This window comes from Centroberyx gerrardi, unplaced genomic scaffold (genome assembly GCF_048128805.1).
Source record: "Centroberyx gerrardi isolate f3 unplaced genomic scaffold, fCenGer3.hap1.cur.20231027 Scaffold_90, whole genome shotgun sequence".
In the NCBI taxonomy this organism is placed as follows: Eukaryota; Metazoa; Chordata; class Actinopteri; order Beryciformes; family Berycidae; genus Centroberyx; species Centroberyx gerrardi.
Window position 1 is genome coordinate 33,519 of NW_027605226.1, and position 14,893 is coordinate 48,411.

The 14,893-nt window shown below is 45.1% G+C and overlaps 1 protein-coding gene across 1 annotated transcript in view; it reads left to right on the top strand.

Moving 5' to 3' along the window:
* Nucleotides 1-654: 654 nt before the first annotated feature.
* LOC139926422 (synaptophysin-like) overlaps nucleotides 655-14,893 on the top strand; it is a 21,578-nt gene continuing 7,339 nt past the window's right edge. The window contains 2 exon segments of the mRNA XM_078282365.1: nucleotides 655-672; nucleotides 5,080-5,145. Coding sequence (XP_078138491.1) covers nucleotides 655-672; nucleotides 5,080-5,145 — 84 coding nt within the window.

Here is a 14,893-nt window from a genome sequence, read left to right on the forward strand (position 1 = left end):
TCATCATCTTCATCATCATCATCATCATCTTCATTATCAGTATCACTATCTTCATCATCATCACCACGCGTCAGCTCCATCCTACAACCACGATGACGCAATAGCTGCTTCTCCCCCTCCCCCCGCCTCTCTCTCTCTCTCTCTCTCTCTCTCTCTCTCTCTCAGTTCAATCTGCTGTATTTTCATGTTGCCAAAGCATCTAAATACAATAGAATAGCAATAGTCAGTGTAGTAATTATGTCATTATATTATTATTATTAATAGCGTCTTTCTATTTCAGTTCAATCTGCTTTAATATCATGAATATTAGATGAGCAGTGTGGCTGAATATTTAAATACAACTGCATAAGGAAAATGTACTATAGTGTTTTTAATACAGTGCATTTCTCTCTCTCTCTCTCTCTCTATCTCTCTCTCTGTGTCTCTCTATCATTTCAGTTCATTTCATGAATATTAGATGAACAGTCTCACCAGAGCATCTAAATGCAAATGAATTAAAATTAATAAAAAATAAATAACGAGCACATAGAAACAAGCATCCTATTTATCTCTCTGTGTGCGTGTGTGCCCCCCCCCCCCCCCCCCCCCCACTCCTCCCCCTCCCCCTCCTCCTCCTCTCCATCTCCTCTCCTCTCCTCTCGACCAGGCGGCAGGATGGACGTTGTAAACCAGGTATGAACACAAACACTATTATTACTTTATTTTCTGTAAATCGCTGATATCTGATTAGTATGGTCTGTCGCTGTCGGTGTGTGTGTGTGTGTGTGTGTGTGTGTGTGTGTGTGTGTGTGTGTTTGGCTTTCAGTCAGTGTTATCCTGTTTTCCCTGTCGGGCCACATCAGGGCGAACAGGGAGGAAAACATGGAGATGTAAAATAACCTGAAAATAACCGAAAAATCAGCTGAAAATCACCTCAAAACAGCCAAAGCCCGACAGATATTGTGTTTTTATCGATGAATATTTTGGGGGAAATCGGAGACATGAAGCTGCCTCCGTTTTTCCGCTCGCGGAGATCAATCTGCCGCAAAAACACCGTAATATCCCTGTAATACCCCTACAATATTTCTATAATACTCCTATAATACTGCTATAAATTCACTACCCGGGCTCATTTTGCAGTGATGTCGGTGTATCGATCTGAACTGTGTTGCGGCATCACTGGTTGTTTTCAGGAGGAGGTCCAGGTTTGGTGTGCGGCCCGAAAACAGCCCGCTGAATACAATAATGTGAATATTCCGTCTGTTCTGCCCGTGATTACATGGCGAAACACAGTGAGTGGTGTGTGTGTGTGTGTGTGTGCGTGTGTGTTTGTGTGTGTGTGTGTGTGTGTGTGTGTGTGTATGTGTGTGTGTATGTGGTGATGGAGCGGGTCGGGATGGAGGAGAGGATGTGTTGTTGTAAAATGGCAGCCAGAGGAGGATGTGGATTCACCGCCAGCCTGCCTCTGTGTGTGCGTGTGCGTGTACGTGTGTGTGTGTGTGTGTGCGCGTGTGTGTGTGCGCGTGTGTGTGTGTGTGTGTGTGTGTCCGGTGTGTTTCCCGGGCTGACCCGCTCTCCTCCCCCGGCTCAGCAGCGGCCGGTCGGTCTGAAGTGTAAAATGGAGCCCGAGCAGCATCGATAATATTACTGAAACATTCCGATAATACCTCGATAATATTCCTATAGTCTGTCTATCGTTCTCAATAGTGAGTTTATAGAGACCTTAATGTACATTATGGTATATTTATCCTATTTATCACCATAAAAAACCTGTAACATTCCTATAATATCTCTATAATATTATAGTTTGTAATGTGTCTTTTGGTTCTATAGAGACCTTAATGTACATTCTAGTATATGTATCTCCTATTTATCACTATAATAAACCTTACAACATTCCTATAATATCTCTATAATATTCCAACATTATTCTGTACTAGTCCATACCCGGGGATGCGCGTGCCACAACTACGTGCAGACTTCCGGGGATGCGCATAAACAGCGTAAATTTTGGAAAATGGAAAAATCGGCCTCGTCAGTCCCTGCCTGTGCCAGTGCTCGGTGCCCACGTGCAGTTTCAGATTGATCGGCCGACCCGTTGAGGAGCAAAATGGATGCGGACGGACGGACGGACGGACGGACAGAGTTTTTTCAGAGATTGTGTCTGTGGTTTTCAATAATGAGTTTATAGTGACCTTATTGTACATTGTGGTATATTTATCTCCTATTTAGCATTATAATAAAGCTGTAACATTCCTATAATATCTCTATAATATTACTATAGGGACATAGTGTGTGTCTGTGGTTTGAAATAATGAGTTTATAGTGGCTTTATTGTACATTATAGTATATTTATCTCCTATTTGTAATATATTCCCATATGTATTTGTGTCAGCAGTGAGTTTGTGATGAATTATTGTCTATTTTATGGTATTTTTTCTCCTATTTATCTCTATAATATTCCTATAGGGCCTCTCAGTGTGTCTGTTCCCTGTTGTTATTTCTGATCTATAGAATCACTGTAATATCTCTATAATATTCCTACAGGGATTTATAATAATGTCTATCGTTCTCAATAGTGAGTTTACGATGAGCTTATTGTATTTTATGGTGTTTTTTCACTATTTATCACTATAATAAACCTATAACATTCCTATAATATCCCATATATTCCCATAATATTCAGTATAATGTGTCTGTGCTGCTAAATAATGAGTTCATAGAGACTTTAATGCACTTTATTGTGTATTTATCTCGTAATTATCACTATAATAAACTATAACATTGCTATAAAGGTCCTATAATATTCCTATAGGGACACACAGTGTGTGATCTTATTATGTTTCATCACCTATAGGCCTATCATTATAATATCCCTATAATATTCCTATAGTGTGTCTGTGGTTCTTAATATTCAGTTTGAAATGATTTTATCCTTGATGGTATTTTTATCTCCTATATTTCTCACTATGATATAATCCATACTATTCCTATAGGGATTTGTCTGTGGTTCTCCTTGTTATACTTTATATTATTTTAATCTCCTATTTATCACTACAATATTCCTATAATATTACTATAGGGACTTACAGTGTGTCTATGATTCTCAATAGTGAGTTTATAGAGACTTTATTGTACTTTATGGTATTTTAATCTCCTATTTATCACTATAATATTCCTATAGACTGACAGTGTCTGTGGTTCTACTCTTTGTACTTTACTGTATTTTTAATCTCCTACAGCATCAATATTCCTATAATACAGCCTAGTGTTCCTATAATATTCCTATAGGAGATTTAGTGTGATGTTTATCCTATCCTAAACTGATCATAGGATTATTATTGATCTTTATTCATAATCGTTCTGAAATCAGCCAGATTTAAATTTATTATCTTCTAGAGAGTGAAGTTACATTTCATTTATGACCTTCTGCAGAGTCTGGATACACAGCAGTAATCAATAGGTGTTGAGTGATTTGTTGATTGATTGGTTGGTTGGTTGGTTGGTTGGTTGGTTGGTTGGTTGGTTGGTTGGTTGATTGATTGATTGATTGATTGATTGATTGCTTGATTTCCTGGGTGCTTTAGTGGAGTCTGGTATCTGCTGCCACAGAAACTCTGTAGTAAATAAACTATTCTGACATCTGAATATTTAATATCAGATTTCAACCCTTCTCTCTCTCTCTCTCTCTCTCTCTCTCTCTCTCTCTCTCTCATTGTAAATTGATTGTTATTTAACGGTGGCATGGCACCTGAAATATGAGAAGCAATATTCATCCATTGCTTTGAACAGAGAAAACTGTCTGTCTACCTGTCTGTCTGTCTGTCTGTCTGTCTGTCTGTCTGTATATTTATGAATTAAAGGTAAATTCAATGCAAACAGATCATTTACATGTTTCTGCTGTCAGGTTAAAGGTTAAAACGGATAAAAATAATTGGGAGTCAATGAGAGAATAAAAATTCTTATATAAGTTCCTGACAAACAGACTTATGTTTTCAGTAGCAAAATGTTTTTTTAAATAATAATAAATGACTGAGTGAGAAAATATACAGAGAGGAAAGATTCAAACAAACTTCATCCAAGAACCAAAAACAGGAAATCTGCAGTAGTGTGGATTTCCTTTCTTTGGTTCTGTGATGTCATCAATAAGGGACGGTTTCTACAGCCGCCCCATTGTCAGTGAACCAACTGAAGAAAACCAAGAGAAGTTTAAGCAATTTTTTTATTAATATCGGAGAAAATAAAATCTGACTTCAGTTTCCATCAGCTGGTTGAAGAGAAGAAATTGACGTCCTGAACGTCAAATTAAAACATCCAGCAGGAAGTCTTTCAAGAATGGATCAGTATTGATTATTGATTGGTGCTGGGCAAGCTGTTCTTGTTCTTTGGTGTCAGATGATGTCGCTCATGTTTCCTGCAGTCTGTCATAAGACGGTCATACAACCAGGATGAGACTTACATGTTAGAAACAACATGTATGATCTCTGCAGGCTGATGGACACTACAGGAAAATGTCACTTCATCATTATTTATTCCACGAATGTGTTTCCATCGATATTTATCACAAAATCTATCAACAAAAAGCATGAAAACTTCTTGTGATATTGAGCAAATTTTAGCAAAATGTGACGTTTCCTTTCAGCTTTTCTAATTCAGGACAATTCTTCATAATTTACATAAAATATTAGGATGGAAACCCAGTTAGTCTGGATCATAACTGATGAAACTACTATGAAATAAAACATATATGTATACATGTACTGTATATATATATATAAAACACTTATATGAACATTTTACAACATCCTGTGATGGAAAACACTGAAGTCTGTTTTTGGGTGGAATATTCCTTTAACCAGGTCGACTGGCAGGAGGAGAGGAGAATAGAATAGAATAGAACAGAATAGAATAGCAAAGTGCATCTCTAATAGAAGAGGCTGTCAGTGTGTCTGCTGTCTTTCAGAACTCAATGACAAAACTATTAATAATGAATACCTGTCTCTCTCTCTCTGTCTCTCTCTCTCTCTCTCTCTCTCTCTCTCTCTCTCTCTCTCTCTCTCTCTCTCTCTGTCTCTCTCTCTCTCTCTCTCTCTCTCTCAGTTGGTCGCCCAAGGTCAGTTCAGAGTGCTGAAAGTCCCTCTGGGCTTCATCAAAGCTTTACAATGGGTAAGTTCAACAAGTTCAACATATTCACCTGTCTGTCTGTCTGTCTGTCTGTCTGTCTCTCTGTCTGTCTGTCTCTCTGTCTGTCTGCCTGTCTCTCTGTCTGTCTGTCTGTCTGTCTGTCTGTCTGCCTGTCTGTCTGTCTGTCTGTCTCTCTGTCTCTCTGTCTGTCTGTCTGTCTCTCTGTCTGTCTGTCTGTCTGTCTGCCTGTCTGTCTATCTGTCTGTCTGTCTGTCTGTCTGTCTGTCAGCAGCTACAAACTAAAATTCAGCTGCTTCAACTGTTTTCCTTTCTGATGATGCGGTGAAGCACCGACCAATCAGAGCAGAGGGAAGGGAGAGTAGGGTAGTTCTGTGACTTTATTGAAAATCAGTGATCAGTGTCCACAAGCAACCAGGAGAGAATCCGAGTCACAGTTTTTGAGTAGATGCTGTTAATGTGTGATTTGGTACTGTGTTGTCATTGGCTAATATCTCCGCCATTTTTTACCCAATCAGTACAAAAAGTGTTATTTTTGTTTGGGCATGTGCATGGAGCAGGCATACCAAATTTTGTGTGATTTGGACTTACGGTTCAGGAGAGGAAGATTGTCAAAGGTTTTACAAAATTTCCAAGATGGCAGCCAATCTACCCAGACGGACTGTTATGATAGGACGTTTATAATGTTTTCTAGGTGGTAAGGTAAAGGCAGGATAGGTTTGTGATAGGGTTTGGTGCAGGGAAAGGCTGATGTTGATTGAGGGGAGGCGGAGTTTGCCAATCAGTAGGTGGTTTCACCTGTGGGCGTGGCCGGCCCTAGAGAGTTTTTGCTTTAGAAGAACATGTCTGAAGGCATGGCGAAAAAAGGACAAATGGACGCAGAAGCCCGCACAAGAGGAGCCTAATTGTGTTTCCTATCATCGACTGCCACGCATTCTCACAAGGACAACCACCACAATAAAACTAAACTAACGACGAAAGACCAGAGCTGGCCGCTCATACAGTGGAATGACCCGCCAAGGACCGTGAAGCAGCCAGCCGGAGGAACCGCCAGCCCGGCCCAACCGACACCCTGCCCCGGTAACACTCCGTCCTTTACCTCCGAGGTAAATTCAGGTTTCCCACACAGGGTAGTAAGTAAGCAACACATGCAGGGTCAGGTTCCAGGTTCCAGGTTACGACGCTAGGCTAACTTGGTTGCCGATAATAGGTAGGTTTCAGTTCCCTAGACTGGTGGACTGGCGTTAGGGTCGTAACAGTTGGGGGCTCAGATCGACTATGCAGTTTTTTGTTGTGTTCGGGTGGTGATTTTGAGTTGTGTAGTCTGGCATCGTTTTACACATTGTGGATTTGGGGATAGTCCATGTTGTGCGAGTGTGTGCCTAGACTATGCGTGTACATAGTGGTGGCATAATGTAGATTGGTTACTTGTTGGCAGTTTGCCGGCGTTGCACTAGACTGGGACCTAGGTGTTGCGTGGACACTTTGTATCAATTGTCGTAATTGCTGAGGTCTGAACTTTCTGTGGTAAGCCCATGGGTAAGCCTAGAATTGTTGCTTTTGTGGTACGCCTAGCTCATCGTTTTGCTACTTTTGAATAAGTCGTTTTTGGATTGGCTCTTAGCTCATATATAACGCCGTGGTTGTGTTTACCGTGTTTGCTGTCCGGAGAAAGACCCCCCCTCCCCCCTTTGAGTTTTCCCCTGGCAAATAAATGTTTTGAAGTTGGCAAAATGGCAGATTTTGAGCCACAGGAATTTTTGACAGAAGAGGTGACTCGTGCACGGCTAGTAAAACTTGACAAATCCCTATTGTGGAAATTGGTGGAATATTTGGACGTAGAGGTCCCAGAAAATGTCAGAAAGCCAGAGTTAATGGATAATATTCTTCTTCAGTGTAATCAGGAGGAAAGGGACAGGGAGGAGCAGCGAAGAGAGAGAGACGAACAGAGGCAGCATGAGGTAAGAGAGAGAGAGGCACAGAGGCAACATGAGAAACTGAAGATGGAACAAGAGAAGGCTAGGATGGCTATTGACTCTCGTAGGCTTGAGCAGCAGGCACAGTTTGATGTAAATAAATGTTTGCCTTTTGTGCCCAAGTTTGAGCATGAAAATGTTGAATCCTTCTTTGAAATGTTTGAAAAGATGGCTCTACAGAGAGAATGGCCTGAGAGAGAGTGGGTAACGCTCATACAGGGAGCACTCAGAGGGAAGGCTCAGGAGGCATATGTGTCATTGGATCTAAGCAAAAGTGATGACTACAATGAGGTGAAAAAGGCAGTGCTAAGAGTGTACGAGTTGGTGCCTGAAGCCTATAGACTACAGTTCAGGACAGACAGGATAAAACCAGGTCAGACCTATGTAGATTTCGCACGGCAGCAGGAGATGGCTTTGCGCGCAAGTGAGGTTTATGACTATCAGCAAATGCGTGAGTTGATCCTGCTGGAGCAGTTTAAACAAAGCTTGCCAAAGGTTTTACAGACCTACCTGAATGAGCAGGAGCTGAGGAACGTAGCAAAGGCAGCAGAGGCGGCCGATAATTATGTGTTAGTCCATAAAGACTCATGGCAGGAGAGGTCTGGTGGTCAACTGAGAGGAACAGTGGATGGTGAGAGGGGTGTTGGTGGAAAGAACGGTGGGGGAGAGTGTCCCGTCCCGAGATCCCACGTAGGTGGGTGGTCCCAAAAACCAGCCCATTTCCTAGGTGAGATTATCTGTCACTATTGCCGTAAGCCAAGCCATATAAAGTCTCGTTTCCCAGTGCTGCAGAGAAGGGAGTCATCTAGAGTGGATAGTGGTTGTGCTGTCCCATGTAGTCTCATAAGTCGAAATGTATGTGAGGAGGATGCAGAGATTGCAGGAGATGTGAGCTCCAAGATGTTTGAAGGTTTCCTGTCAGAAGGGTCGGTTGCCATAGAAGAGGGTGGAGGAGAGGTTTCAGTGACAGTTTTGCGGGATACAGGTTCTGGTCAGTCAGTGTTGCTGGCAGGGACAACTGACCTACCCGAGACGGCAGCTTTGGGGGCCTATGTGCCTGTTAAAGGTTTTGGAGGTGTCTACACTGCCGTCCCCTTATACCGAGTGTTTTTGCAGACTTTACTGGGTATGCTCAGGTGGGGGTGGCCCCGGACCTGCCTGTGCAGGGTGTGAGTCTGCTGTTGGGAAATGATGTGGCAGGGAACCGAGTGGTTACCCCGGTGGTGACACTGGTACCGTGTGAGGTCGACAAGACCAGGGTCCTGGAGAGGGAGTATCCAGAAACATTCCTAGTGTGTGCCGTAACCCGTTCTCAGGCTAGGAGGAGTTCGAATGAGACCTCAGTTAGTGTGGAGGAAAGTGAGGGAGCCCAGGCCGAGAATGTGAGCACACAAACAGGATAGTGCACAATCAGTGGAGTTGGGTGACACCATTTTTGCTCAGATGTGTGGGGGCAGTGATTTGCCGGTGTTTAGTCGTGATGCACTCGTGGCAGCACAGAAAGAGGATCCCACACTAGACTCCCTTAGAAAGCTTTCAGTGACTCTGGAAGAGAGTAAAGAGATGGCAGAGGGATTGTATCTACAGGGTGAGGTGTTGATGAGGAACTGGAGACCTCCAGACAGACCAGCCACGGAAGAGTGGAGTGAAGTTGAGCAGGTGGTACTGCCCCAGTGTTACCGAGAAGAGGTGTTGCGGTTATGGCATGAAACCCCCATGGCAGGACATCTCGGCATCAGGAAGACGCAGGCTAGGATCATGAGGCACTTTTACTGGCCTGGGCTACATAAGGATGTGGTAGCGTTTTGTCGCTCCTGTCACCCATGTCAGGTGGTGGGTAAACCTAATCAGAAGGTGCCGTTAGCTCCGATGCGTCCCATACCTGTAGTAGAAGAGCCGTTCTGTAAAGTAGTGATAGACTGTGGGCCCTTTGCCCAAGACCAAGAAAGGGAACGAGTTTCTGCTGACCATTATGGATGTCACCACCCGTTTCCCTGAGGGTGTCCCCTTAAGAAATATTAAAGCCAGAACCATAATAGAAGCCCTGGTAAGTTTCTTTTCTAGGTTTGGTCTGCCCAAACAGGTGCAGCATGATCAAGGCACTAATTTCGTGGCAGGAGTTTTTCAAGAGGTAATGAGTGAGCTGGGCATTATGCAGGTGGTTTCGTCTGCCTATCACCCTCAGTCGCAAGGGGGATTGGAAAGGGCTCATCAGACATTAAAAGGCATGATAAAAACCTACCTACAGTGCGCAGTATCCTGGAGACTGGGACTCTGCTGTGCCTTTTCTGTTGTTTGCCATGCGGGATTCAATCAGTGAATCCACAGGGTTTACCCCTTTTGAGCTCGTGTTTGGTCATGAGGCTAGGGGTCCCCTGAAACTTGTTAAGGAAAGGATACTTGAGGCAAAAGCTGGAGAAACAATGCTGCAGTATGTGTCAACATTTAAAGACAGACTGTGGTCTGCATGTAAAGTGGCTAGAGACCACATGCAGGAGGCTCAGGGCCATATGAAGAGGAAGTATGATCGCAAAACAGTTGACCGTGTGTTTTCAGTAGGAGACGGTGTCCTTGCCCTTGTGCCGCAGCGTGGTAGAGGATTGAGTGCAGCTTTCCGTGGGCCCTACACAGTCTTGAAGAAGGTGGGGCATAGGAATTATGTCATTAGCGCTCCTGAAGGGTGTAAGAAGACAAGGTTGTGTCATGTAAACTTGTTAAAATGGTACCATGAGTACTGTGCCTAGGAAGCCAGCTGTGTGTGCGGCAGTGGAGCAGGTTGTGGCAGAGGATGCTGGCATTGGTGAGGTGGAGTCGATCAGTGCTCGCTTGGGAAATTCTGCGGTGCTGGAAAATCTGGATGATCAGTTAAGGCAGTTGCCTCCTGAGTGGCAAGGTGAGGTAAAGGCACTGATTATGGAGTTTCCCTCACTTTTTGGGGATGTTCCTGGTCATACATCACTTGCAGTCCATGAAGTTGATGTGGGTAGTGCTTCCTAGGGGTGTCACGATTTCGATTCTAAATCGAAAATCGATCGAAATGAGCGTTCGATTTCGACCTTCGAAATCACAAGCAGGTTCGCGATTCTCCCAGTATTTTTTTTTCTCTCCACCCCTGCCTACTTGCACGTGTCTGAAGAAAAAAAAAAAATTTCAATGACGACCGTACCAGGTGGTAATGCAGCCAGTGAGAATGCTCTCAATGGTGCACCTGTAGAAATTAGTGAAAGTTTTGACAGACATTCCAAACTTCTTGAGTCTCCTCAGGAAGTATAGTTGCTTTTGGGCAGTTTTTACTACCGTGTCCGATTGCCTGGACCAGGAGAGGTCATCACTGATGAACACACCGAGGAACTTGAAGCAGGAGACTCTCTTCACTTCAGCTCCATCGATGTAAATGGGGGCGTGACCCCCCCTGTCGCTTCCTGAAGTCCACGATCATTTCCTTAGTCTTGCAGACATTGAGAGAGAGGTTGTTGTCCTGGCACCATTCTGTCAAGGCGCTGACCTCCTCTCTGTAGGCGGTCTCATCGTTGTTGGAGATGAGACCCAGGATGGCGGTGTCGTCTGCAAACTTAAAGATGGCGTTGGAGCTGCGCGTGGCCACACAATCATGCGTGAACAGGGCGTACAGGAGGGGACTGAGTACGCAGCCCTGAGGGGCTCCGGTGCTCAGGGTCAGTACAGAGGAGGAGAGGTTACCCATTCTCACCACCTGGGGTCTGCCCGTCAGGAAGTCCAGGATCCAGTTACAAACAGAGGTGTTAAGACCCAGGATCCTGAGCTTGGGAACGAGCTTAGCGGGCACAAGTGTGTTGAATGCCGAGCTGTAATCTATAAACAGCATCCTCACATATGTGTTACTCTTATCCAGGTGGGAGAGGGCGGTGTGCACTGTCAGGGCGATGGCGTCGTCCGTAGATCTGTTGGGGCGGTATGCAAATTGAAGGGGGTCCAAGGTGTCAGGAAGGGAGAAGCAGATGTGGGTTCTGACTAGCCGCTCGAAGCACTTCATGATGATAGGGGTCAGTGCTACAGGGCGGTAGTCATTCAGGCAGGTGATGGAAGGTTTCTTTGATACGGGGACAATGGTTGTTGGTTTGAAGCAGGTGGGGACTACAGACTGGTTCAGGGAGAGGTTGAATATAGAGGTAAATGCTAGCTGGTCGGCGCACGCTCTGAGGACACGGCCTGGAATGCCATCTGGCCCTGGTGACTTCCGAGGGTTTACTCTTTTAAAAGCTCTCCTCACGTCAGCCGTAGATAGGGACAGAGTGCAGTCGTCCTGGTCCTCTGCTAGCCTTACACTAGGGATGGTGTTGCTCGCCTCAAACCATGAGTAAAAGGTGTTGAGCTCGTCAGGAAGAGAGGCGGTGGGCTGGGCATCACTGCTGTTTCTCCCTTTGTAGTCTGTGATGGAGCGCAGTCCACACCACATGCGTCTGGGGTCGGAACTGTGGTAGTTAGACTCCAACTTGTCCCTGTAGGCTCTTTTGGCATCTCTGATGGCTTTCCGTAGGTCGTATCTGGACTTCCTCAAGGCCTCCAGGTCCCCAGAGCTATAGGCAGAGGACCGTGCTCTGAGTTTAGCACGGACATCACCATTAATCCAGGGCTTTTGGTTGGGGAAAGTCCTAACATTGACTTTCGGGACGACGTCATCAATGCACTTGGAGATGTAGGCTGAGACAGCGTCTGTGTATTCATCAATGTCCCCATCAGCTGCAACACAGAACATCTGCCAGTCTGTGGTTTCAAAACAGTCCTGGAGAGTGGCAATGGATTCCTCACTCCAGCGTTGAACTGCCCGAAAAAACGTTTTTTCCTGTTTTAGACGTCTGTAGGTTGGGAGGAGAAGAATGGAAGTGTGATCCATCTTTCCAAAGGCAGGGCGGGGGAGGGGTTTATAGCTGTCCCGTAGTTGAGAATAACAATGGTCCAGAGTCTGATCACCGAGGGTAGGAAAGTTAATATGCTGGTGATATTTAGGCAAAACTTTCCTCATATTAGCCCTATGGAAGTCTCCAACAACAATAGAAGCTGCCTCAGGGTGAGCGTTCTCCAGTCCATAAAGGTTCTCTAGCGCTAATGTTTTATCCGCCTGCGGGGGTATGTAGACTGCTGTGATTATAGCGGAGCTGAATTCCCGAGGGAGGTAGAAGGGACGGACTTTTATAGTTAAGAGCTCCAGGTCTGGTGAGCAGTGTTTTGTAAGCACTGCTATATCCGAACTCTAGCGAGAATTAACCATAATGCAGACCCCACCGCCTCTGCGTTTACCTGACTCCGTAGTTCTGTCCTGCCAGTAGATGGAAAATCCAGCTGGGGTAACAGCCGAGTCAGGTACCGTCGGGTCTAGCCAGGTCTCAGTAAGCGCTAGCACACAGCAGTTTGCAACGCTTGTCTTCTTCGTTGGTACAGCAGACGTTTTACAGCTTCTGTAACCTGAACGCACCATGAGCCGGTTTTCCTCCAGCGAACGCTGCGCTCCGTTCAGTCAGGAGTTGGAAATTCCGCTGCTGGATCAAAGTTACGAGCAAAACCAGAAGAAGAACCACAGACGCTCACCAGGTCCAGCCTCTGTCTCCTTGGGAAGGACGCTTCCTCCTACCTTGCTCCCTACCTAGGAAGCTTGCTAACCAGCTCCTCGTCTGAACTGACAGGTTGGAGACAGACAGCCTTCGTCATGTGACTATGTAACGTAACGGTTCTTCTGTGCTGGTGTTGCAAGGTATTGTGGGATTTCCCGCTTTGCCTGAGGAACCGCTGTATGCTTCCTTCAAAATCAACCAAAACAAGGAACCTTTAAAGGAAGCTTCCTATGTGTCCTAGCTGAAGACAAAACTATACTGAACAAAAATATAAACGCAACACTTTTGTTTTTTGCTCCCATTTTTCATGAGTTGAAATAAAAGATCTAAGACTTTTTCTATGCACACAAAAGGCTTATTTCTCTCAAATTTTGTTCACAAATTTGTTTAAATCCGTGTTAGTGAGCACTTCTCCTTTGCCAAGATAATCCATCCACCTGACAGGTGTGGCATATCAAGATGCTGATTAAACAGCATGATTATTGCACAGGTGTGCCTTGGATTTACCTGTTTTCTCCGTGTGTGTGTGTGTGTGTGTGTGTGTGTGTGCTGAAACATTACACCCAGCAGTAGTTCTGACAGCTCAGTGTCTGTACTGACTATCAAACAACACACACAATGTCTCTCTCTGTCTCTCTCTCGCTCTCTCTCTCTCCCTCTGTCTCTCTCTCTCTCTCTCTCTCTCTCTCTCTCTGTCTCTCTCTCTCTCTCTCTCTCTGTTATTTATTCTCTGCTTGTGTTTTCTCTCCTGGTGTTTGAAGGCAGGACAACAGAAGAAGCCTCTCTGTTTTTTTCTGGCTGAAGCCACAAATCAGAGCCGCCTGCTGCGTCTCTGTGTTGTTGTTGCTGGGCAACCAGAGATCAGCTGACGATCAGCTGTCAGTCACTCAGCCAGCTGGTGTTTGTTGTGCTGCTGGCTCTCGTCAGTGTGATTTAGCTAAATTATACAATCATCATAAACAGTAAAAATCCATGATAAAAACAATTAGCTCAAATTCCATCGGTTTCCATCAGCTCCTGCTGATGCAACATGTTTACTGTTTGCTGCAGAAGCCCCGCCTTTCTGTTGATCTGATTGGACAGTTCAGACAAACTGACGGTGATGTAAGTGTTTCCACAAGAGCAGCGCAAAAAACTTCACAATGAAAACGAGAAGAAAAGTTTCTGCTGCTGAACATCCTGTTGGTTCAGATTAAACCTGAACTTTCCCAGAAGCTCCTGGAACCTGCGACCTCGTTTCCACCGGGTGTTGAAATGCTAACCGGATAACAAACCGTCCAATCAGACGCTCGCATTCACTCCTGGTATTTCTATGTGTTCTGGTTGGCTGAATTCCGTCTGCAAAGTGAAGCCGCTGACGTCTCGTGTCGCTCGCTGGCTGACGCGTCAGCGCTCTGCTGGAAATGCAGAATGGATCCGGATCGTCTGCCTCCAGCCGCAGGACCGAGAACCAGCAGCTGGTTTCATTCTCCATGTTGGTTTCTGGCTCAGGATGTGACATCATCATCGTGTGGCGCTGTGAGAGATGAACAGGACCGTCTGAAAACCGTCAGACTGAGGTCATCTGTAGAAATCTGACATGATGAAATCAATCTGACTCCAATCTGGATCTGACAAAAACCAGATTCAGGCTGCAGTCTGAACAGAATCCATCTCTAACATGTTGATGTTAGAACAGCTGGAGCCGCTTGGCTCTGTTGTTTCTGCTGAAGCAGCAGTTTCATCACAACATGCGACTCCATAAGTGTCAGTAACAGACGTTTTGTTTTGAACCCGCGATGATCGGCTCCATTTGTAACTGTCACCGCCGTACGCTGACACCGGCCCGGGTGGGCGGAGTCAGCGCTTGATATAAACGGGCCGCGGCGCCCACATGACGCCCGTCGCCCCGGGTTCAGAACAAACATCCATTCGGATCCTCCTCGTTCAAAAAAAGGAAACGTAATTGACGTTACTTACATCAAATGTGTGAGCGTGTGCAGAGAGGCGAGACGTTCGACCACAGAAAGTGATCAGAACGAGTTTACATGACGAGATTTTATCCATCGACCGGATCATGAAAGAGTTAAACAGCCAAAACCCTCTGACAGAACCTCAGTCGGATCGATCCGGTTCATTCTGATTGAGGAGGTTATATGAGGCATTTTTATTCTGATTGGGCGACTCGTCTGATGAAAGGCTCCATGTGAACACAACTACTGACTTATA